This window comes from Belonocnema kinseyi, chromosome 3 (genome assembly GCF_010883055.1).
Source record: "Belonocnema kinseyi isolate 2016_QV_RU_SX_M_011 chromosome 3, B_treatae_v1, whole genome shotgun sequence".
Lineage (NCBI taxonomy): Eukaryota > Metazoa > Arthropoda > Insecta > Hymenoptera > Cynipidae > Belonocnema > Belonocnema kinseyi.
Genome location: NC_046659.1, coordinates 71,932,678 through 71,959,289, shown reverse-complemented (window position 1 = coordinate 71,959,289; position 26,612 = coordinate 71,932,678). Strand labels below are relative to the sequence as shown.

General features: G+C 30.1%; 1 protein-coding gene across 2 annotated transcripts in view; it reads left to right on the top strand.

Annotated features, from left to right (window-relative positions):
- The window catches only part of LOC117169157 (rho GTPase-activating protein 7), a 407,356-nt gene that overhangs the window by 145,449 nt on the left and 235,295 nt on the right, over window positions 1–26,612 (top strand). For both annotated transcript variants that reach the window (XM_033355372.1, XM_033355371.1), the window contains one exon: window positions 8,012–8,054. In XM_033355372.1, the coding sequence (XP_033211263.1) occupies window positions 8,012–8,054 (43 nt within the window). The remainder of the gene's footprint in view (window positions 1–8,011; window positions 8,055–26,612) is intronic.

Genomic DNA, 26,612 nt, shown 5'->3' with positions numbered 1-26,612 from the left:
CGAATGTATCATATAGATCTGTTTTCCATAACTACACAGCATCTCAAAAACAATTGGAACCAAATCACGTTTTTTCATGGATTAACGAAGAAAAAGTTTGCCATGGAAATTTCTGTAAAGAAATCAGCAGGAAATATTTGTCGTAATCAAAACTAGGTGATTTCGAAACTCACAGATACGAATCACGAACAAGAGCATTATGTAATAATGAACAATGTCGCCAGAGGACTACTAGATTTTGCATTGATTGCAACATGTATTGCTGCTTACATTGTTTCTCAAAATTACATTCTGAAACAGCAGGATCACAATGATTTCAACGGATTGTAATCTGAAATGAAAAAAATTCTCCATAAAAAAAATGAAAAAATGTAAAAAAAATATATAAAATCCCTTTAAAAAAAAGAGACTATCGATATTCGTCGACCTCCACGTTGGTGATAGTTGTGCAACGTAAATTTTGTTTGCGGCAGACGGACGATAGATATTCGTGAATCATTTTACTCTTACACGATGCTTAGAACTATGAAAATTTTTTCTTGAAAAACTTTGCGCTTTTCGGAAAATTTGTCAAGAATAAAAAGTTCTTGTAATCAGCCGAGGAATAGGCCTGGCTTTTTCCGGAGCGTTTTGAGCAAAATTTTGAATTTTGCAAAAATTGTTCATATGCAAAATCCAAAATTTTGCTCAAAACGCTTCGAAAAAAATCAGGCGTATTCCTTGGCTGATTACACGAACTTTTTATTCTTGTTGATTTTTCCGAAAAGCGCATCTTTTATTGTAAAAAAATTCATGAATGTTTTCACAAAAATTTTTCCATTAAGACGCCATTTTGAAAATACTAAAACGAAAAATCGATCTTTGAACCATGGATTCTCAAAGTTTAGACATTTATTCCACCCGTTAGTGAGATTCCAGGTTAATTACAGACTGGAAAAGCTTTGGAAAATGGTTCACAAAAAAAAAATAGGCACGAAAAATCACGTTTTTTTTGTTTAAACTGCATTTTGGGATAATAAGGAAATTTTTTGAGGAATTTCATTGGCACCGTCGGAAAGAGGAGATCTTAAGCAATAAAAATATATGTAACTCAATTTTTTCTAGTGTCGAATAGTCTTAGTTATTGGCCGTTGAAAAGCAGTGTACCGGTAGTGGCGTTTTGGCCGTTTAAGGGTTAAATCGCTTATTTCATAAGTGAACCCATCCGCAGAGTGGAGATCGATGTTATTAATTTCGTTTCTTTCTTTTTATGGGACTCAACTCAGCTAAAGTAGTTTAGAATGTCAGAGATTCTCGGCACTGTTAAAATTCATTAAATACCGGTAAGTTCAGAGAAAGATGTGGTTCTTTCAAATTGATTTATTAGGCCTTGAGAAAAAGTCAAAGCCATAGATGCAAAAAAATATGAATAGTAGATAAAATATAGAACCTATGCATGTACTAAAAAGATATAAAGACAGAAAACTTTCAAATATTATCTCTCCGAAATCTTGAATACTTTTTTTAATATTGATGATGTAGGCCTCACAGACCGATAACTATATCCCCTATTTTTAAGCTTCCTGAAAATCTTTGAAAACAAGGAAAATTTCTTGTATTTCGCTCATACTTCTGGAATTTTTATTTCATTAAAGAAAAAATATGTTTGACTGAGTTACCCCAAAATATTTGTACAGTATGGCCATGGATTAGAAAAAAATCAGGGACAAGTCAGGGAATTTTATTTCGAATTTTTATTGAACTGTCAAAGATAATACATTTGAAACTTTTAAATTTAAATTTCAAACTTATTTATTCTATTTATAAAAGATTATATGTTTAAAATGTTACAAAATTAAGATTGTGGTATTTGAATATTAATGGTTAAGGAAAATGAATAATTGGTCCGTGTAAAATTCGAGAATTTTGAAAATGATATTTGTGGTAGAAAATTCAATTATTTGAATGAAGGTTCTACCAATTTATTAAAAAATAAATTTCTTGTTGCAAATTCATCGTTTTGGTTACAAATTCATATTTTTTGTTGAAAATAAGTTGTTTTCGTTTGATTCAAAATTTTTTTTTTTCATTGAAAATTTCACTATTCCAGTTGGAGACTGGTCTTTTTAAAAATTAATTTCTTTAACCAATAATGTAACTTCCATTTTTGGCTGCCTGTTGATTTTTTAAATTAAAAATGTAACTACTACAAAATTCGGCTATTTATACTGAAATTTCAGTACAAATAGTCATGGCCTAGTTTAAGACAAAATTTACAGTTTGTTACGTTTCGAATAATAAATTTATAATCTTTTTAAGAATTGTGAAATACCTCGAAAGAGTAAAAACATTTTCTTCAGATTCCTGGAAAAATTGAAAATTATTTTAAAAGAATATTTGAAAAGATTACCAATATTGTCCAAAATCAATCTGGAAGATTGTAAGGAAAATTTTTTAATTTTTCAAAATTTTCTAAAAATTTTAGGAGAAATTCAAATCATCTTAAAAGATGTTCTGAAGTTCTGAAATAATTTCAAAAATAATTTAAAACAACATGTCGATTTTTCAAGATTTTGAAATAACACGTTAAAGCTTTTTAATGATTGTTAAACTATTTAAAATGAAAATAATGTAACTTCTATTTGAAGAATTGTTCAGTTAAAGGAAAGGGTATTCGTTCAATGTTTAATGTTTATAGCTTAAAATTTCTCACAGTAATTTAATTTTGAAAATTTTATAGTCGATTAATTGATTGATTATGTAATTTAGAGCGTTGCAAAAGATAATGTGGATTTCTACTCTTGGTACTGAATCTTTGAACTCAACAGTCTATAAAATTAAAAAATTCTAAATTTTGCAGTTTGACTACATTTAATTTAAAATTGTTCTATTAAAAAGTGCTTTCTAAATTTGAAAACTTTTAAACCTCATTTTTAAAAGTTTAAACTCAAGACTTCTATTTTGAGAAGTTTAATTTGCAGTTAATATTTTATTACTTCAATTAGAAAAATTTTTAGCTTTAGAGTTCGAACTTATTAATTTCATTGAGCTTGAAAAATGTTTGCCACCTGGGAAAAAAGCGTGAAATGACCGCAAAATTTCTTTTCGATTAAAACGTCCACCCTGGCAAAAATCCTATGAGTGTGACAAAAAGTGCCCTTTGATCACTATATTTTAAACCTTCAGGAGATTTATTAGAATTATAAGACGGGATGTAGGTTTCCGGCCGCACGTTTGAATATTATTGTTTGATTTTTGTCATAAGTAATCTAAATATTATTCTGTTTTGCTGGACAGAGCCAGTCTTTCAAAAAAAATGTTTATATTTTGTTTAAAATATCAAAAAGGAAACAACAATAACAGTGGCGCTCAATGTTAGCTGTGTGTTCATTTTCGCGGCATGCCCATCGACCCTTGTCTAACGCCACGAGGCAGACACCCGGGATTCAGGTCGGTTACAAAAACTGAAATTATAAAAGCATGACTTGATTCAATTTTAATCAGAAAAATTAGTTTATTCTTAAAATTTGACGAAAGTGAAAAACATTTTCATGAAAATAGGTTAATATTTAATATTAATCAAATTGTATATTAATATTAATAAAAGTTAATATAAAAATTCCCGACAGAAATTTCGGTCTGGAAATTTTTGAAAATGAGATGATGTATATTTTAGAAGGGAATCTAACTTTGAAAATATGCGCTGCGGGTTATCGGTCTATAATTCGGGAGTGGCACACATCTCATAAAACTGTCATTAGTGTCCTGTTTAGATAAGCACTTAGAATAATAAGGCTGGATCTGGTCAGATCGATTTATTTCGTACTCAGTCTGACGATAACGCAGAATAATGTTGCGCCATTAACTTCGTCGGCGCCGCGTTCTTATGCGTCACACTGTTCACTATTTTTGAGGAAGAGTTAATTGACCGAATCACTTTAGGGAAAAATCTATAAGTTTTTCGCAAGAAGTTGCAGTCCAAAAATAGATTTTATTTGTGGAAGCAATGTTTATTGAATCAATTGACTTTTCTGTACCTCTCGAATATTCTGCCTTTTTTTTAGGAAAATTACTTTTCGAAATATAGGACTGTCACACAAACACTTGCGTCACTCTTAGTCATTTTTTAAACACTTTTTTGACAAGGGGTCACTTTATTAGAAACAAATACTTTTTTTATGGAAAACATCACTTTATACACTTTAACCCATGTCATTTTAGATTAAATCTAAAAAAGATTTAGATAATTATTGTATGAAATCAAAAGTAATGTATGGTATCAAAAATCTGTATTCAGTATCAGGCTTGAAACTCTTTCCCTTATTCCCCTCTTTTAAAAAAAAATCCTTTTTTTCTCCTCTTTTCAAAGAATTTCCCCTTTTTATTCTTTTTTTGCTTAAATTCGAACTGAATTAATAGAACCCAGTATGAAAATGCAAATTTTTTTGTTTGAAAGTTAATTGTTTTTAATTGAAAAGTCTACTACTATATTTTTGGCAAAAAATTGAATTATTTTTTGAAAATTCAACAATTTTGTTGAAAGTTCGTATTTTTTGTTCGAAAATCAAAATTTTTGGTTGAAACTTTGACTTTTTATATGGAAAATTAACATTTTTTGGTAGAAAAGTCAACATTCTTGGTAGGAAAGTCATCTTTCTTGGTTGAAAATTAACTTTTCACCCAATGAACTTTCGAAGCCAATGAGAAAGTCCAACTATTTTCGTTTGAAAGTTAATTTTTTATTGAAAATACTACTATTATATTTTCGGTTCCGCATTCATTCTTTTTGGGTAAGAATTTAATTATTTTTTATTTATTTATTTGTCAAAAATTTGTCTATTTGTATAGAAAATTAATCTGTTTTGGTAGAAAATTCCTCTTCCATGGTTGAAAACTAAACTTTTTGGTTAAAAATTAATTTTTGCAACTAAACATTTGACTGTTCCAGTCAAAAATTCGTCAGTTCATTTAAAAACTCATCTATTTGGTTGAAAGTTTAACGGTTTTTGGTTTGTAAGATAATTTTTGTTGGGTGAAAAGTCTAATAAATATACTGTGTTCTGGTTGAGAATGTATTTTTTTTTTGTTAAAAATTGTAGTGTTTCGTTGAAAATTCAATTCTTTTGTTAGAAAGTAACTTCTTTAGTTCAAAATTCGTTTCTTCTGTTAGAAGATTCACCTCTTTTGGTTAAAAATGCAGTTTTCTTTGTTGAAAATTACCTTTTTTGTTGAAGATTTATCTTTTCGGGATTATAAGTCAAAGGATTTTAAAAACATTCGAATGTTCAGCTCAAAAACTCAAATCTTTTAATGAAAATTGATTTCTTTAAGTATAAAATGAATCTTTTTTGATTGAAAATTAATCTTTCTTGATCGAAAATAAACTTTCTCGTGAAAACTCTTTTTTTGTGTTAAAAAATTAATTTTTTATGAAAAATTTAACTATTCTATTTTTGATTTCATATTTATCCCTTTTTGTAGAAGAAACTGGAACTATTTGGTTTAATGTTCACGTATTTTGTTAAAAATTCGTCTTTCGTTAAAAAATTAATCATATCGGTTCAAAAGTAATGTTTTTGGTTAAAAATTAATTTGATTACAAAATTAGTATTTTTTGGTTCAGGTAATAACTATTCTATTTTTGTTTCAAAATGTATCTTTTTTAGCATACAGTTAAACTATTTTGTTGTAAATTCGTGTAATCACTTTTAGACACTCTTTAACTGTGGGAAGTGAACAGACATTTTTGTCAACAAAGTATAAAATTATTTTTTAAGTTAATTTTAAATGAAGACAATCATTAAGCTCAAAGCCAGAACTGTTTACAATTTATCGTCTTTCATAATTCAGCATTATCGATTTGTGAGTCTTCCGAAAATGAGGAATTCTCAAGATTCTCGCAAACAGTCTGAGCCTCTTCCGGGTTTATAAATGCGCGGAATCAGCGTCAGTATGTTTAATATTTGGATCAATTCTAGACAGTATGGATAAACTAGAGAGGTATTACGTTCAGTCTAGTGTGAAATAAAAACTGCATTCCGCGATTACGGTAAAGTATTGCCTGTGGCCTGCAATACATTATTTACAATGCTAAACAAGTTTAATATATTAATCGAGTTAGTAACCAATATAGACTTTTTATCGGCTGTTATTAGCCTAGAGTATTTTAAAATGAAGTAGAATACTGTGCGTGCTACGCACAATTTCTTTATAAAAAAATTCGCTTTATTTTCTAACATTTTATTATGGATTTCACAGGAAAACTTATATGATTTGAGAACGTTGCATATAATTCACAGAAGTTTCCTTATTATAACGAAAAAATTCCAGTAAGATCAATATGAACGTACAATTTTTTCTACTTATAGTGAACTCTTGCTTATTACAAGGGACGGGCAACGTAAATATTTGGATATTTCAAGGCTACAGGGGCCCCCACCTCTACCGTGAGTCGTGGGGTGATTTTTGCAAGCGGCGTTCATTGGCTTCCCTGCCTTGTATCGAAGCGCGCGCTCTACTCATGTATACGTGCTTGCATTTGCGCATCATGCATGTCAGTGTCTTTAAGTGCATTTTTTGACTCACGAACCGGTTTAACCAATGAGAACGATGGGAAAGGTTCGCGAATATTGTAAAAAAATAACATTTCCTTTAATAGTGCAATTGCCAAAAAAAGACAATATAATAGTATCAAAAAGCGAATAAAGTATTTCGCGGAATACATAATATTTTAGCATGACGTCAAGATTATGATAGGATAGGTGAAAATGTTAGGAAGGTTAGCATAGTTGGTAAATCTTTACATGGGAATGCATACGACTTTTTGGAAAAAATATTTTAAACGTAAAAGTAATCGCAATCTTTTTCAAGTGTTTTTATTCGCCCAGTTTTTTTTTTTACTTCTTTTGTCGGTTGACGACCTTTGAAGTCGCCTTATGTTCTGGATGAAATTAAGCACAAACGGTTAATTTTTGCTAGTTCGATTAAAAAAATTCCACATTCTCTTTACATATTGAACAAATTTTACTTTACAACTTATCACTTTGCAGGTTTTCCATATTTTTTATGGTTAATACCGCATTGAAAGAAAAGTGGAAAAATCTGGAATTTACAGTGTATTTAAATCAGTTCATGATCAAATCATCCTGTAAGTTTGATTTTGGTCTCAGAATTTTTCTTCTGATATAACTATTCGATTAAATTTTCAACATTTAGCTAATCTTGAATAGCAACTGAAAAATCTTTTTTGGTTCGAAATTCAACTACTTAGTTGAAAGTGAAACAACTTAATTAAAAATTATTTTGGTTGTTGTTGATGATTCATCACTTTATTTAAAAAATGGTATTTTTTTACTTCAAAATTGAGCTATTTTGTTGACATTTTGTTTCAATTATTTTTCAACAGTAAAATCAGTTTCCATGTTTGGTTGAACATTTATCTTCTTTAGATGCAAATTTAACTTTTTCGTTAAGAATTTCTGTATTTTGTTGAAACTTTGTCTCTTGTAGTAGAAAAAGAATATTTTTGATGACTAATTGACCTTTTTAGTGAAAATACAACGGTGCGTTCGAAAATTTCATTAAAAATTAAAATATTTGGTTGAAAATTCATGCATTTCTAAAAAATTATTTTTTGTTTTTTTGGTTAAAAATTTATTTACCACGTTGAAAATTTATTTTATTCGTTTAAAAAAGTTTTTGTTCACCTTTTTGTCACCTTTTTTTCACCTTTTTTTCACCTTTTTTTGGAAAATATTCTTTTTAGTTGAAATTTCAGTTAATTTGGTAGAAAATGCATATTTTGTTGTTATAGGTACAACTTTTTCACAAAGATTTATCAATTTGGTTGAAAATATAACCATTTTGTTGCTGTTACTTTTAATTCGTTAAGTTGTTAATATGGCGAATTTGAGGTCGCGGCTTTCATAAATCCGACTTACACTTTAACGTCTCTTCTTTTTTTTTTCAAGATTCGAAATTTATTTATATTTCTCAGATGCATTTTAATTGTCTGTTTAAATTTTTATTGCAGGTTCTGCAGCAGCCGAGATCGCAATCAGAACGGCAGTTATCAGGTAAGTCAGCTTTATATATTTTTCAAATTAATTTATTTTTCCTGCAATTTTATAATATTAATTCGTATGTTTTGCTCGACTAACCACCGAGAATCGAGAGATGAAGGAGAGAAGACAAGTCGGTGAGGCATTGGACATGTCCCACGTGTGTTGTTTGCGATTATGAGTAGGCGGTGGTTGTCAGCAGGATTGCGTAATTTTTCTAACAACAAGTTCTTGCCTTTTTAAGCATTCCTTCCACAATCAAATACAATCACACTTGCATTCCGTAATTAAATATAAATTTTTCCGAACAATTTCAGGGAAAATTAGGTAAAAGTCGTGGATTTTGTTAAAAAGTTTGGCACAATCACGGAAATTCTATAAAAGGCATTTTAAATAACTGTCAAGGGTAATAAATTTGAATTTTTTAATCTATATTTCGAAATTGGTTTATTCCGTTTATAAAAGATTCTATGTTAAAAAAGTTACAAGATTAAGATTCTTGGCTTTAAATATTTCTTGTTGAGAATTCATCATTTTGATAAAAATTAAAATGTTGCTACTTGAAGATTAATTTTTTTAAATTAAAAATTCCAGAATTTGGTTGGAAATTATTTTTGTAAGTTGCAAGTTCAACTAATTAATAAAAAGTTCAACTTCTTTTTTGCAAATCTTTTATACATTCTCATCATTTATGATTGAGGAAGTATTAGAATTGTCGGAAATTTGACATCGCACTTTTTCGACGGATCTCCACGTTTCGGGACCCGCTGAATCCGATAATCAGGTTTTTACGATGGCGTCTGTCTGTCTGCCTGTCTGTCTGTCTGTCTGTCCGTCCGGCCGGCCGTCCGTAAACACGATAACTCTCGAAAAAATGAACGAATCAAATCCATCTTTAGCACACTTTTTCTAGGTCCTAAAAGAAAGGACGAGTTCGTGAACCAGCCATTTTTGATAAAAATTCAAAAAGTGAGCGCATTTTGAAAATTTTTGAGACCACTTTTTTCTGAATTTGAAAACTCTATGCACGGATATTTATAGTATTAAAAAGAACAAAAAATTTATCCTTATGACTTTTTCCGATAAAAAGAAAATTCTCAGAGTTATAGCGGTTTCAAAATTTTTTTAATCAACCGAAAATCAAAATTTGAAGCCGAAAAACGCACGATATGAAAAAAAGTCAAGAGAAGAAAAACATTTCTTTTTGAAATCCCTACAAGATTATTATAACCAATTTTTGGATTTTCTTTAAAATCGAAAATTCAAATTTTGATTGCACAAAAAATAATGGAAAATAAAAAATTCCATTTGGGGACAAACTATGTAGGATACAAAAAATATGAATTAACAAAAATTGTTATCCCAAAAAATATCTAAAATTTCGTTAGGAATCACTTCTTGATAGGACGCGTACTTTTTGTTTTATTCGTGAAAAATAATGTTGAAAAAAGTAAAATAAAAAAAAATGTGTGGAAAAACGACGAAAGTTACGAGAAAAAAGATCCAACAAAACCTGTTTACAAATGTCTGTCGGAAATCGAGCGCGCAGCGCGAGTCTCAAGATGAGAATGTGTACCTCAAAGCGTACAGAGCTTTGAGAAACTTAATCTTTGACTATACTTAATTAAGTAGACAATTCAGAATATGAAGACGCATATAAATACTGCCATCTAAAAGAGATCCTTTTGATAAAGTTTTTCTCAAGCATTCCAAATGCAAAGAATAAATATCCGAGCGCGAAGCGCGAGGTGTAATTAAGTTCGAGAGCGAGGTAACGTATTATCGAGCGCGAAGCGCGAGATTCAACCGTCGCGTGCCCTAGGCGTGCTCAAACTTGCGAGCGAAGCGAGCCGCGCGCGTAGCGCGCGAGGAGAATTTGCCCGCCAAACGGGCGGATTTTTTTTGCTATAAATTTCAAATATTTAGTTGTAAATCCAACTGTTTGTTTAATAATTAATTTTGTTGTTGTTGAAAATACAATTATTTTATTAAAAATGTAACTGTTTTTGTTGAAGTTTATCCTCATTTGTTTGAAAATTTGACAATTTGGTTGAAAGTTCACCCTGAAAGGTAGAAAACTCAAGTCTTTTGCTAAAAATTCAACTTTTTTGTTGAAAATTTAATCATTTTGTTGAAAATTCAACTGTTTTGTTCAAAATTTAATTATTATTTTGAAAATGCAAATATTTCGTTTCAATTTGAACTCTTCTGTAAAAAACTGATCTTGTTGGATCTAAAATTGAACTGTTTTGTTGAAAATACGTCCTTTTGGATTACAAATATATTTTTATGGTAGAAAAGTAATTTTTTGATTAAAAGAAAAAATCAGTGGCTAGGAAAAATGAAAAATAGTGCAAAGTAAAAGTCAGGCAATTCTGAAAATGAAGTTTTTGGATCACTCTAGGGAAATAGAAATTTCTTTTTTTATAAAATTTCTATATTGGTAATTTTATTAATCAAGAGAGAGACTTATGACGAATATTAATCATAAAATGAAACAAAAGTTCGCTTCGTGAATTTGATATATTTTTCAGACAATTTAACGTTAATCATCTTTGCGATTCCATTCGGACTTTCGAAAATTCTGCCTGACATTAGCGTTCAATAGCAATGGCCCTACCCTTTTCAGTTATATAATTAACACTTGCTGCTTCTTGCATTGTTAAGGGAATGTCAAACTCACAGAATCGCAAAATTAAAGCCAAAGTAAATTTACTCCTGTTAGAACGTGTTATAACGAGGAAAATGACGAACAGCAAGTAAATTGGTTGAAAATTGGTTGTTGACGAATATACGCAGAAGCCATGTCGACTACTGTGCTGGGACAGGTGACGGAAATTAGTTTTGACTTTCCAAGTAACAAAATCAATTTAAATTTTACAGTAAACTTCCCATTTTTAGTCATAATTAAACCTTAATCGAAAAATTCTTTTCCATTGTGATATTTTCGCTTTGAAAAATCTGTCCTTTTTTCTTTTGCAATATACAAGTCACACTGAAAAAAATTCTGCTAAACTTACAGGTTTTTTAGTTGAAATAGGGACAGCGTAGCTTATTCTGTAAATATGACCGAGTCTGCTGCACAGTTTACAGAATTTTCAGTAATTTAATAAATTTTCGAATATTTTGTGTAACAATTACTGAACTTTTTTTCTCAAGTTGGCATGTTTAAAACTGTAGACTCTAGTGACAAATTCTATCAATTTTACAAAAAGTAACCATAACTTTTTAAAATTACTGACACTTCCGTAAACTCTGCAGAAAATTCTGTAAAATATACAGAAAAGGTGGCCACTGGACCGGGAAAACGGAAATTTTGTTTAATTTTCAATAAAATCGCTGAACGTGAATAATATAATGGTTAGTTTTAATTTCAAAAGCAGCACGCAATAAAATTTCCTCAATGATAAAAAAATTGATCTGATTCCGAATGAAACTTCTGTTAATCTTTAATTTGAAAAGTTGAAGATTCTGAAGAATTAAATTTTGGCAGCCCTAATTTGTAGTTTAGTATTGATTACTTCAAACGAAAAATTCTTCAGCATTAAAAGCTTACAGTTTTGCATTGCAATTGCTTGTATATTTTTTTCAAACCAGGATATGAAAAATTTTTCAGACCAGAATATGAAAAACGGGGTAGGAGTGAAAATTAGAATAAATTTGAGTAAAGTGCTTTAGAGCCTAGATCTTAGGCTTAGATCGTGACTAGTGTTTAATGTTCGAAACATAAGCAGAAGCCTCTTTGTTTGTTAGGTAGCGTGCGAACTTTCGAAAACACTGTACCTTGTACGGGGTACTATACGTTGAAATAGCGGCTTGGATGAAAACGCTTCAAGCTCGAATGGGTTTGATCGCGATTCGGGAATGCAATTACTCTGGATCACCGTAACGAGAACTATTGCGAGAACTTGATAATTAACCAGAAGCACGATAGACAAGACGTGTTCACTTTAGGTTATACGAACCAACGTGATTAATCGGTTAAACTTGATTCATTGATTGTTTTGCTTCACAGTTTCTGTCTTCCTCCTATAAAATCGCATAAAACGAGTCTTTTATTATTCTTAGCGAACCGGAGGAATATTGCAGAGTCCCACTTGCTGAAGAATAATTTTTTCAATTTAGATAAGGTGCGGCGGAGAAATTACGCTTATTCGCAATCACCCTGTTATGTGCCTGTAACGCCCCCTGAAAAGTGACGGTTACAAGGTCTGCTGAAATATTATTACAGTGAAACTCTTTAATCGCCCTCCCTTCCATAGCTGTTCCGAGAATTGACACCGCGCCGCAGGTAGGTGTATCAGGAGCTACGCGGGGTGCGCGGGATCTGAGGTTGTCACTCAGGCGTGAACAAACAAAAACGGAACCGGTTATAATGAGTTAGTTCCCATCCACCGCCAGCCCCAAAATAGGCGCTATAGAAGAGTTTCACTGTAGTTCCAAACGCCGCCACACTGAAACATTAAGAGTAATCTAAATTTTCTGTAGAAAGATGCGTGTGTGTGTGTGTAAATAATACTGTAGTTTGGACCGGATTGTACCATTTTCGAATTTCGCGCGATTCGAGATAAAGAATCACAGCCAAGCAGATGACTGCCACGTCAGTCGTATGATTACAAAACCAAAGATATTTTCAACATCACGATTCACGTTTCAGACGGCCATGCAACGTCAAAAAAACTTATTTGAATCAAATATCTTACATCACTCGGAGGGTTAGGCAGGTACCCTGTGAAGACATGGCTAGCACTTCTTGTGATGTAATATACTATACGTTTTTTTAACTAATTAACAACGTAGTATTTTTTTGAACCAAGTAGTTGAAGTAAAAAGAAGACGAATTCTCAACAAAATGCGTAAGAGTTGTTATTTAAACAAAGAAGAGATTTTTATTTTAAATAAAAAAACAGGTGAATTAATTCAAAATATACAAATTTTCAGCAATATGGTTGAGTCTACTGCCAAAAAAAATTAATTTTCAACAAAAAAGTTACAATTTAAACCAAAAATAATGAAATTTCTACCAAAAAAGATGAATTTTTAATTCAAAAAGACGAATTTTCAAGCAAGAAAGATTTTTCAGTTCATAAATAACAAAAAAATGTAAACCAAAATGTTGAATTTTCGGGACAAAAGACAAGCTTCCTAGTACAAATTACTTCTACTTCAAAATAAATTCAATGTTAGCAAATATTTGTAACCAAAACAAAATAGGTTTTTAAGAAAGTAGTTCCACTTTCAACCATGAAGTTGATATTTGAACGTAAAAAGATCAATAAAAAAATTAAATAGTTGATACTTTAACCCAAATTTATTTTCATTTGAAATGAAAATCAGTTTAATTCAACTGAAAAGATGACTTTTGTACAAAACACTTACAGTCTTAATGAAAAAAATATATATTTTCCAATGGAACAGTTGCATTTTTACTATAAAATTATTTTTATACCAAAAGAGGCGAATTTTTAACACGGAACGTGAGTTTTTAACACAATAATTTATTTTTCAAATAAAAAAGAGTTCTTCAAAAAATAAAACGAATTTTCAACAAAATAGTTATATTTTCAATAAGAAAAATGAATTTTTAACAAAATAATTGAAAACAAATTTTTTAGCCAAGAAAAAATGCATCAAATTGTTCAATTTTCAAGTCAAAGGGATAAAAAAATGAGGCAAAGAAACGGTTTTTATAAATAGCAATTTCGCAAATCATCTTCAGAATTTCAACTTCCACTTTGGATAATGTTTTAGAATGTTTTCTGTGTATACTTTGAAATATTCTGAAATCCCTCAAAATCTTTTGAAATCCCATAAAATCTCGACATTTCTTTTTATCTGTTAAGATCACCTAAAATGCTTCAAAATTTTTGTAAAGCTTTTGAAATCTTTTGAAATCCTTCTGAATCTTCGAAGTATCATTAAATTCCCTTTACACTCTTCAAAATTCGTGTTAATACTTCGGTATCTTTTGAGATCCTTCAAAATCCTTCAAAATCCTCTAAGATCCCGTGGCTTCTTTTGAAATATTTCGAAATCTATTAAAATCTCTTAAAATCTCTTAAAATCTCTTAAAATCACTAATATTACTAATATATCAAAATTGGTAACTTAGTTTATGGCTGACCCCTAATGTAAATCAGATTCTCTGATTAATACACTGCTATTGCTTATTTTCATATAGACATTTTTACGAAAATTTAAATTACTTTTTGATACGAAAGAGTGAAGAGTTTTTTAATCACTCTCTTAATTTGAAGCACGCCCTTATGCTTCTTCGATAAAAGCTGGACGCTTAATCAAAAATCATAAGACGTGAGAGTGCATATGAACGATTCCCCTATATTATTAACTGCAGTGCTCTAACTACGCGGGTGCAGTTTGCTGCAAAACGTACTTCATTAGAGGTCTTCCACTTTACGAGAAATTAATTATAGAGAAACGTGATAACGAAGAAAAGAGATCATATCTCAGGCCAAATAAAAAGTTTAATTAAGGTTGGTTAAGTATGGCAATTTTAAACGCTGATTAATTTTATTAAAATCGATGTTTTAATAATTGACATATTCCACTCAACTTCAGATATAAGGAAACCCGGTGCACGATATTCGCAGAACAAGTGGCTCCGCATTATCATCCTCAACTTGCATCATGCGTCGAAATACAATATAAATGATTTACGCGGCCTTTTCTGTTTATCTCTGGATTCGCCTAATTCAGGGTCAAGGTCACTACACACCAGGCTTGAAACCGGTCTTATATCGGGAGTTGGGTGCACTTACTGCAGCTGGAAAATTGAATTTTATTTATTCACCGCCATTAACTTATTTCAGGATTTTTAAACTCGGCACTAAGCATCTGAGCTTTAAAATTAGTAATAAAATCAAGGGTAAATATATGTTTTGCAATCGCAATTATGCATACAATTATTATTTCACATGTTATTTATAGCCACTTGCAATCAGAAAATGTTAAATCATTTAAAATGCTTATATGTGCCCGCTTAGACACATGGAATTGTTTAAGACTTATCGTTCGATCACCGAAGTTAACCAGTTCTTCGTTCGGTTATACTTGGATGGAGGTCATCGCGTAGTAAAAGGTTATTTTAAGACGAAACACAATATTAGATCTTTAGTAATGGTAAACGCTAAATATTTAAAATATAAAAAATTTTTTTTAACATGCTAAATCAAAAATTTTTTAATTTCGGATGATTTTAGGTAGAATTAAAAAAAATATTCATCTTTATAATATTACAAATTCGTTAATTTTTAATTTTGGAATAGATTTAGGTAAAATTTGAATTTTGGATCTGTTAGAGATTAACTGACAGTCCTTGTAATCGTGTAGTCACAAACAATTATGCTGGACAGGGATAACAATCCGTCCCATTTTTACATTCTCATTCATGCGAGTGTAATGTAATCGTCCAAATTTTTGATCTCTGGTTTAGAACGGATCTACATGGTTACCTGACTGTTGTGTCCACCCGAACTTTTGAAACATTGGTCCAATCGGGGCAGCCTTTGATACACTTCTTAAGGTTACCAAAATGAAGTTTAAGTTCGTTAAGCAGATATCTCCAACAAAAATTAAAAATTTAGGGCATTTTTAAATTTGGAAAAAAAATTTCTTTTCAAATTTTATAAATTTTGGTCAAAGTTTCTTATAGGTGGGTAGAAGACTTTCAAATTATACAAACAAAATTTTCCATTTCGATGAAAATGATAAAAGTTATATACTTTTGAAAATTTTGAAAATGTTCCGAAAAATAGAAAAAAATATTTTTCTGATAGATTAGGAAATTTTATGTAAATTTGGCTCTAGATATCAAATATATTTAGAAACTATCTCAGTTAATTTTTTCAATTAGACAAGAGCTCATAAAGTTAAAGCTTCTTCAAAATTTGAATACAATTTTTTTATGAGTTTTAGAAATGTTTTTCCAATTTTCTGGTAAATGGAAAAAAACTTGCAAATTATCCTAATCACATTTTTAAATTCGATTAAATTTCCCAAAGGTATATGATTATCAGCATTTTAAAAAATTTTCAAAAAAAGAAAAAAATTTTAAAAAAAGTTTTGTTCGTCCAAAAAATAAGAATTTTCAATAAAATATTTTAATCCTGAGCCAAAACAGATTGAATTTCTACCAAACAGTTGCGTTTTCAATAAAAAGATATCACGTTCCTACTAAAAATAGATCAATTTTAAAACCCAAAAATTAAATGTTAAAAATATGATTAAATTTTTACCAAACAAGATTTTTCAGTCAAGAAAAAAAAATTTAATCGAAGTGTTGAATTTTCAAGTCAAAAGTCGAAGTATCTACCAAACACTTGAATGTCTCAACACCCGGAGTGTTTCGATTAAAAATTTTTTCTATGTTAAGAAATAATATAATTTATAAGGAACCCATCTTAATGTCTAGTGAAATACGTAAAAAATTTAGTTGTTTTTGCTAATTATAATTTTTTAAATTCCTGGTTTTTACACTATAATCGTTTTTCACCTGCCATTAAGAAATGTTACCAATGTCTGAGAACTTTCAACAAATAAGAATTTATTAGAAATAAATTTAAAAGTGTAAGGACACACAGACAGAGAAAGAAGATCTTGCAAACAATCATTGTTGGTTTTTGAAATTATTTCTTTTTAGCTTATTCATAAAAACGTATACAATATATCTAAAGAGTTTTTCAAAGAAATTTCAAGAGATTAATTCCCGGAAGTATACCTTGAATTTTTTCGCGCTTTAGCGCAGGAACTAAGATCTCGTAACCCATGCCTTTAAAGCAACGGCCGTTGATCTAAATGCAGGGATTCCGAGATCTTAGTTCTTGCGCCCAAGCTTTAATAAAATTAAGGAGCAGTTCCGTGAATTAATCTTTTGAAATTTCTATCCATGTAGCTTAATCTTTTCTATCCAACAATGTAGATACACTGTAACCTGGATTTATGCATGGTTCCGGGTATAGACCTAAATAGCCTTCAACACCAGTCCAGGAGCTTCGATCGTATACAGGCAGGATCGCAGAAATCATTTCTGTTGGATTTAGAGGCATGAAGAAACCTGATGCAAGTAACGCGCAGAGATTGCAGTCATGATGCTGTTTGTCACGCTCTTGGTCCCGAGGCTCCCCTCGTGACCAAATTACCGAGGACAGCAATCCTAGGAACGGGCAAATCCAGTTTACGGAAATCCAAGCTCCAGTGTACATTATTTTGAAGTTTAATAAATACAAAGGGTAAAAAACGTAAACATTCGGGTATCTCAAGTTCCCGTAGAAGCCGGTCCGGTTTTGTAATTCCTTGAACTGCTGGGCCACGCAGTTTCTCAGGGGACAGAGCGAGAGGCGGTTCCGACTTTTGCCTCGGAAGGAACGTAGTGCACGAGTTCTCAGTCGCGTATATTGCGCAATATTATGCATTCCAATTGGAAACAGTTCAGGCGGCCCTTAGTGCTTACGTTTCTAGGGTACCGATTTAGTAACAAGCACAGTGCGAGGCAACCCCTGAAATTGTTACTATATGGGACTTGGAATGTGCGTTCTTCGGCCCTCTTTTTAACTAGTCAGCCACTGCTACGGGTGAGACTGTACAGGGGCAGTGGTGGGAGGTAAAGGAGCTTCGCCCCTTGGAATATCCGAACGTGAGAGACTAAATAAATGAACCTGGGAATAAGCGAGAATTCACTGTACTCGCTTTAGGAAGCTCTTCAGTAGCTTATTCTCATTGTTTGGCTGCATCTGAATCGCTCGTTCTATGCAATCGAAGCTCGTGAAACTGAAAGTTCTATTTGCTAATTATCTGAGTTAATGCATAAAACAGATACTGAATGAAGAAAAGCGGGGGAAACAATAGTATGAACCGGTTTAAATGTCTAGTGTTAGAAGCTTAATCCATGCGAGACAACTAGGACAGGTTCAGTATAATGAGGATTCTGTGTATTGCTTATCGCAAAGGGTGCAACGTTTCCTTTATTTATTTATTTGTCTTCTTTGACGCCACCATGTGTGCTTTTATATTCCATGACCTGATTCAATTAATAACAAATGTAGTTTCCATTCCATAATGAATTTTCTCAACCTTTTAAAGGGGAAACTATGCTAGAGTAGGTCAACAAAAATGTCTAAATGGTTTATATACAGGGCTCCCACACAGTCATTAAAGTCACTCTTTTGGTCACTTTAATCGATCTCATTTTAGATTGTATCTAAAAAAAGGAAACTTAATTAATCTATGCATGAAATCTATAGTAAGTATGAAAATGCTACTCAATGACTGGACACTCTTTCCCCCAGTTCTCTCGTTTTCCTGGTTTTAAGGATTTCTATTTTTTTCCTATATTTTCAAGAAACGTTTCATTAATATTCTTTTTAGCTTAAATGCGAACTGAATTAACAGAACCTAATAAGAAAATCGTACTATTTTTGTTCGAAAGTTAATTCTTTTTGGTTAAAAAATCGTATTTTGTAATCGAAAATTAAGCTGTTTTATTTAACCTTCTTCTTTTTTTGTAGAAAATTAATCTCTTTTTGGTTGAAGTCATCTTTCGTGGTTAAAAATTAATTTTTTTTTGAAAATTCAAGTGACTTCTGCAAAATTCTTATCTTTTTTATAAACTGCAATTTTTCGCTTCCAAACTCAACTATTTCATTAAAAATGAATTTTTTTTCGTTGAAAATTCATCTATTTGGATGATAATTCATCTTTTTTGGTTAAAAATTGATCTTTTCGGTATTAAAAAGCAAATTTATTTTACAGAATTCGAGCTTGAAAACTCTATTTTTTTGTGTGTAAAGATCGTGTCTTTCGGTAGAAACTTTATTTGTTTTGTTTTGTTGAAAATGCTACTATTTGGTTTAAAATTCAGCTGTCTTTTTTCGAAACTAAATTTCTTGTTAAAAATTGATCTTTTAGGGACAAAAAGTGAAATATTTTCCCAAACGTTTGAATTTGTAGCTTGAAAACTCAACTGTTTGTGGATCAATCTTATCTTTTTCGGTTGAAAATTTTACTCTTTAGTTGCAAATTTAAGCTTGGTCGAAAATGAACTATTTTGTTAAAAATGCATTTCTTTTCTAGTTAACCTTTAAACTTTTTTGGTAAAACTTTAATCTTTTTTAGTTAAAAGTGCAACTATTTGATTGACAATTAATAATCGGTGTTGGCTTAGAATTTCACTATTTTGTTAAAAAACTAATTTATTTGGTTGAAGATTGATCATTTTAATTAAAAATTCATGAAGTTGAAGATTCTTTTTATAGAAAATTGATCTCCTTCGGAGAAAATTGATTTTTTTCTTAATATACAACTGTTTGGATGAATAGTAATAATATATTTTTTAAAGGATTCAAATATTTTGTTGAATATATATTTTTTTAAATTAAATTTACATTTTGTTCCTAGAATTCATTTTTTAATTAGAAAATTAAACTATTTTGTTGAGAATTAATTTATTTTCTCAGAGATTCGTGCTTCTCAGTATATAACTAATCTTCTTGTTTGAAAATTAATTGTTTTAGTAAAAATCCACTTATGTTGATAAAATTACAATATTTTTATTTATCGGGCTAGAAACTTTGAGCGTTTCATCTTGAATTCGATATGGTACCGACATTAATTTTATTTAAAATAATTTATTGTCCATTAATAAAGGAATACATTATTTTATACTTAACTATTTTCGTGAAAATTCATTTAAATTAATTACTAGTTTAACTAATTCTGCTCAAAAACAGTTGATCGAATTCATTATTTAGTTGTTTTTCAGTTTTCATGTTTTTCGAAAGCAATCTCGAGGCACATTTCATAACTTCTCTCGATTTCTGAATAGGTCATCGATTCTGTTAGAAAAACTAGAGACGAAGGCACACCTATTCATGCATAATTGAAAAAAATCAAATATTGAATTCGAAATAAAACCACTTCAACGATTAATAGTACACTTAATTGTTCAATATTCCAGGATAAAAACCATGTCGTTAGTTATAATGCTTCAAATGAATTTTCCGTATCTCTCAAATGTATTTCTTTTCATGTATTGATAAAATCTCTTTCCGTTGTTTTCAAAATCCTACCAAATGTTGTGTCTGCATTTTTTTTTGCATATTTCAATAAATTCGAATGACCTAACCTTAAAAATTACCCTACTCTCACATAGTTTCCATTATATTTTTTCTCCACTCATTTCACTATTATTCTAGAAATAGTTTTACCACATGAAAAATCAATTTATTATTCGAGATGTTCATAAAGAATGCTTTCATTTGTTCTAACCATTAATTTGTAAGGAGTGATCATTGTAACTGAAAAGTGCAACCTATGTTCTGTTTGGACATCGAAGTGTAACATTTTTCATCTTGAAACGGAAAGAGGTGTTGTTCCTGTATGGAATTTTATTTTTATCATGGTGTAGATTTTTCAGAAGACGTCGGTCCATGCTAAGGGTGAACTCGAATAACCCTCTTGTCCCAGTTTCGGACACCTAGTATGTCATCAATCTTCCTTTTCGACTTTATTGCCCCCGTCCTTTGCTTTCGTCAATGACTGACAGTATAAATGATAAATTTGTAAGAAAAGTCCATAAACTAGACTCAAGAAATCCATATATGGATTGAGATGATAGATATCTATTCCATGTGCAATATGAAGTTCTGTATGTGTCGATGCTTTTCCTTCAGAGACTGCAAAATATATTTCCTTCCAGGGACTTTTTTTTCGAAAAGTAGTATGTAAAGGGATGAAAAGAAGAGGATGCTTTTACGCTGATAAGAGTATTCGCGAAATTTAGGTGTCGAATAATCTTTTAAGAGCAGTATCAATCTGAAGAAAATTAAATAATGATAATATATCCTCTTTTTCTTCAATAAAAGCACATGTCTCTGGTCAAACGTTTCAATTAAATATTTCAATTTTTCTTAAGTTTACTGGTCGTTTGGGTTTCGTCTCAAATGCATATGATTGAAAAAATGTAATGAATTTGGAAAAAAATCTGAAGACAATACTTAAAGTTTTAAAAAAATGATTTAACGGGCCTAAGACTCATGCCGCTATTGACACTTTTTAAATGATAAAACTCAGTTTGCTACTATTTTGAAGAAAGTTACACTAATGCTACTTTGTTTTTATTTTTGATGAAATTTAAAGATTTGTAAAGATTTCATTAGACCTATGTACATGATTTTTATCTATATAAAGTCCTTGGGGATTCTCCAAGGACTTTAATGATTTACGAAATTTCAAGGAACTTTAGGTAATTTCAACGAATGTCTAGAAAACTTTAGAGGGTAAATTAAATGGAATTAAATTTTAAGAGACTTCTAGGTACTTCAACGGAATCATAAGAATGTCATGGTATTTCACAATATTTGGGGGATTTTATTGATTTCGAAGTATTTTAAAGAATATAGTGTATTTTGATTGAGTAAATGAGAAGGAATCGAATTTAAACGTACTTCTCAGGATTTTATGCAACTTTATGGGATCTGATAGGATTTCAAATATTTCAACATGTTTTAAAATATATGAATGATTGCAAGATGTTGTACATGATTTCAAAATATTTCTAGGTATTTCACAAGATTTAAAGGATTTTAACCAATATAAAGGACTTTAAAGAATATAGTGTATTTTAAAAGAGAAAATGAAATTTAATGAAATTGTAATGCTTTCTAAGGGGTTTAAGGAATTTGAACAATTTCAAAGGATTATGAACAATAAAGTATATTTTAAAAAGCTAAATTAAAATAAATTTTAAGGGACCTCTGGGAATTTTATAAGATTTTGTGGGGTCTCAGAGGACATAAAGGATTTAAACATTTTTTAGGGAAGTTTAAGAGATATTAAAGATTTCAAGATGTTGTGCAGGATATCAATAGATTTCTAGGAATTTCACAAGATCGGAGTGATTTTAACAATTTCAAAGAATTTTAATGAATGTATTCCCTGCTTTTCGGTTGAAAATTGAACTATTTGGTTAAATGTTGAACTATATTGTTAACAAGTTAATTTATTTTTCAAAAATTCGACTGTTTTTTTAGAGATTCATATTTTTTAGTTGTAAATTCAACTGCTTTATTACACATTCCTCCTTTTGGATTGGAAGTCACCTTTTTTTTTAAAGAAATAGTTCCAAAACAAACTTTTTTTTGCATATTTATCTATAATGGTTTAAAAGTGTAATTACATAACTTTATATAACTTATATAAATAAATTGCTTAAATATTTAATTATTTTGTTGAAAAATCAACAATTATGGTGTGAAAGTAAGGTATATTTGGTTAAAAATCCGTCTTTTTGGGTTTTCGAATTGAGCGTTCAATTTTTCTGGTAGGAAATACATTTTTTTAATTCATGTCTTTTGGTTGACGACTTTTGGTTTCTTTTTGCCTTGAAAATGAACTATTTGGTTGAAATGTCATGTTTTTGGATAGGAGATTTAATTTTTTGTAGGGAATTCGTTATTTTTTTAATTCATCTCTTTTGATTGATGATTGAACTATTTTTTGAAAATTCAATTATTTTGTGGAAAAGTCATCTATTTGGTTGATAATAAAGTTTTGTATTTAAATTTCATATTTTTTGTTTGAAAATTCAATTGTTTTGTTGAAATTTCATCATATTAGCTTAAAAGTGAACTATTTGGTGGAAAATTAATATTTTCGAATAAAAGATTCAATTTCTTGTAGGAAAATCGTTTTTTAATCTATATAACAATTTTGCTTTTTCGAAAAAAAAACTTATGTCGTGATTTTAGATTTTTGGGGATTTCATTTTTTTGCAAGTTTGGAACGTTATAAAGACCATGAAAAAAATATTTCCCATGAATAAAAAATAATAACGTGTTTCTTTGGTTCAAGCTGAAGATATTTCTAGGTTCGAATCAATCCAAAAAACATGTTTTTGTACACATTCAAAATTATTATAAATTTGGAAAGTTTTTGTTTTACAATCACAAAATTTTTAATTGTAAATTTTAAAAATATAACAGAAGATATTTACCTATTTCAAACTTTTATCTTTACTTGTTTTGGATGTCGGCCCACAAATTGTTATCAATCAGCTCAAACGATTCGATTAATTTTAACATTTTTTCTGCGCCCTACTGAAAAATGTAGTTTTAAATTTAAATGAAATGTATTAATTATAGTAAGGAAGAAATGACAAGTCTTGGAAAGAAATATTTATGAGAACGATGTTAAAAGTATCAAAATTGTGTATTTAACTCATTTTTTTCTCAGAATTTTTAAATCACTGTGAATAGATTTCCTACGACCTAAGTATATCTAATTTTAAAAAATAAATTCTTTAATGGCAGAAATCCTTGAGAATTATTTAAAAATATAACATTTCTTATAAATAGATTGTTTGTTCTTTTCGCTTTCGACATGTAAAAATAAATCTGTAATCTTTCCCCTATTTTCTCCCTTTTTCCGGAGAAAATGACCTTATTTTCCCTTTTTGAGATTCTTTTCGCTGTTATATCGGTATGAATATATTACCGCTAAGAAATTCGGTGTCTGATCTTTTATTAATATTATTAACATTCTTAACTACGTGAAACACTTTTTTGAAGTTAAGTTTTCTCTAATATTTTTCTGGGCAAAACGTTCATCTTGCAGTCAGAGGCGGGACTATTCGTGATAGTCAATACCGGAAGAAAGTAGTAAAGACAAATAATAATTTTGCATCTCGTTGAATAAGATATAATGACACCCCCTCGAGGGTCACCTCGTGGTTGATTCAAGTCTCCACGATGACAGCACCAGGTGTTTTTAAACGAAAAAAGATCCGGACGCAAGCGCTGCCGTGCGAGTACCATGCTTGGCAGCTCAGCCAATAGGAGCCCAGTCACCGCTATCACGAGCCAGCAGACCGCAGTTTACAAGCGTCGTCCACGCGACTCGCGACCCTGTCTCGGGCTGTCATACAGCCCGGGCTTACAAAGAATCTTAAATCATTCAAAAACGATCGTATTTCAAAGATCAATCGCTGTCAATCGATGAAAGTTCCGGAAAAATTAATCTCATACCCTGACAAATTGTGCTTTCCCGACCAATGTGATATTCAACGTTAAATTACGTGCTTTTCTCTGTTGTGTTTCTCACAATAAGTATGTTTTGTGAAAAACATTTGTGATTATAAACAAATTCATTATTTTCATTTTTATATCAATCATCAGCATGCTTCCATGCTTCGAAATTTGATGTCATAAATACCAGACAATTTCAGCGGATGTCTTGTAGATTAAATTATTTCAAAGGGACTTAATATTGCACATACATTTTTTATGGACCAGTGTTACAGAATATGAAAATAGTTTTGAGAAAGCTTTCTAATATCGTTTTCTTAAAAAAATTATAAAATTTGATTTTAATCATTTTGCTTTTTCTAATACAACACTCATTGATTTTTAATATTATTTTCAATAACACTTGCAGTGAAGAATGTTCGGTATAATTTTCAAAGCTGAATTTATTATTTTTTTCATACGTTGTCTTAAAATTCTCCTACATTTTTATTAACTCCGTAGAAAACAGTATTATATAAACAAAATTATTTATAAAACAGAGGAATACTGAAAAATGAAATAAAAAACTGGAATATGTTTCGAAGTCATTTTTGTTTTTGAAACAGTCAACTCAGATTCATGGACTTACATCTTTGAATTAGTTATATGACTTCGTGAGTTTCATATGTCTTGCAAAATTTAAACGTCTCGTAGACTTTTTTAGTTAGTAAGAAAACCGGAGGAATAATACAAATTGGTATTCAAGTTTTGGAAAAGTATAAAAATTTGAAAACCAGTTCTGATATTATTAGCACGTACTTTCAGTTTAACTACGATATTTTAATCTTTACAATTTATATGCAAAATGTATCATTATTTCTCCTCGTGATGTTCCATTGAGAGTTCGTACCTTTCATTCAATTTTCTGTTCTCATTTCAACATTTTTATTTAAGCCATATAAAATCTTTGTTTTAGCGATTTAAAAATGTGATTAATTAATAATAATTGTCCAAATAAATTTTGCTGCAAATTCAAATTTTAAATTTTTTGTCAAAATCAATGCTTCGGTTTTGATCTGAAATTTCAAAAGTAAAATCTGTCAATACAAATGACTTACACCGTATAATATTATTTTTTACTTTTCATTCATAGCGCAGTTATGCTTTTTCGTATTAACGTCTAACCGAGAGAAACTTTCACTTTAAGTTTTATAAATTTTCTAAAAACATACATAAAAAGAATTATACCACCAACGTCGAGTGCACTCTTCAAGAGAAAAATGTTATTTACATTAAAAACTCTGTTTTCTACACTATAGAAGTTGGTCTAATTCAAGATTTAACTTCTTATACCTTTTTCTGTCTTAACTTAATACATGTTGTTTTTTTCGTCCAAAAATTAAAAATAAAATTAGGTCAAATTTGCACAAATTATAGATAACCTTGTCCCCTGTATGCGATTATAATAAAACGTTTTTTATTTGTGTGTTTTGCAACTTGCGAAACACGCTTCAGCACTTTGAAAATGTCTCCTTTGAAAATTAGCTTTAGGTTGAATGACTGTTAGGAAATGTCGTTGCGACATCAGAAAAATCTTTTTTTAAAATATCTTACTTTGAAATAAATTTAAAACTTTAATTTCAGAGGTTGAAAAGTGAAAGAAGCGATTCATAAATTCGAATCTAACAAGGAGACATTTTTGTAAACACTTCCTGTCAAACCTTCCTTTGAAACCTTACCCATCACGTTTATAAATTTTCTAAACAAAGTGTTTAAGAGGAGTATAAATATTTTTTCACTAACTAGAGAAAAGGGAATATGCATGACAAGCCTTAGAATTCTTTACTTTTATTTTATTATAACAGCATTCTTCTAAATAATAATGAACCACAACATAGATTATGAAATTTGAATTGAATTGAATTACATGATATTATATTTGCTTTGGAATAATTGATTTTTTAATAGAACTCTTTCAATTAGAATGTAAGAACCTTTTTCAATCTTATCAACAGATGCTAAATTTTCTTACAGACATTTATCTTTGCCAAAGTGGTTATAGAAAAAATATCTATTTTAGTGTTCCAGTCGAAAAGGCATTCATCGTCTTTCAAACATTTGAAAAAATATTCGCAGTTGTTAATTAACACTTTGTATCAAAAGTGTGTCAGTAAATCCATTTTTCAATATTCCAATAATAGTATTTCATCTTGCACAGTGCCTTATGAATTCTCACTTTAAAATCAAATGCTAGTGTTCTGACATCCGTAAGCCTAGAATATAATATTTTCTACGGGTTTTATTTATATGGGTTTTGATTTATTAACATATGATAAATATCGTTATCAAGCTTTTACCTGAGAATAAATCGGTTGCTAAAGGAAGTTTCATAACGACGTCAAATTAAAGTCGATGTGTTGATTGCTGATGAGATAATGTACTCATTGTTCAGAACAAACGAGCTTAACCTTGCTGTGAGGTAGATCAGTCACTGAATGCCATATCGATACTGTTCATTGGCGGAGAAAGGCTACAAGTTAAACAGTTTCTACAGTTC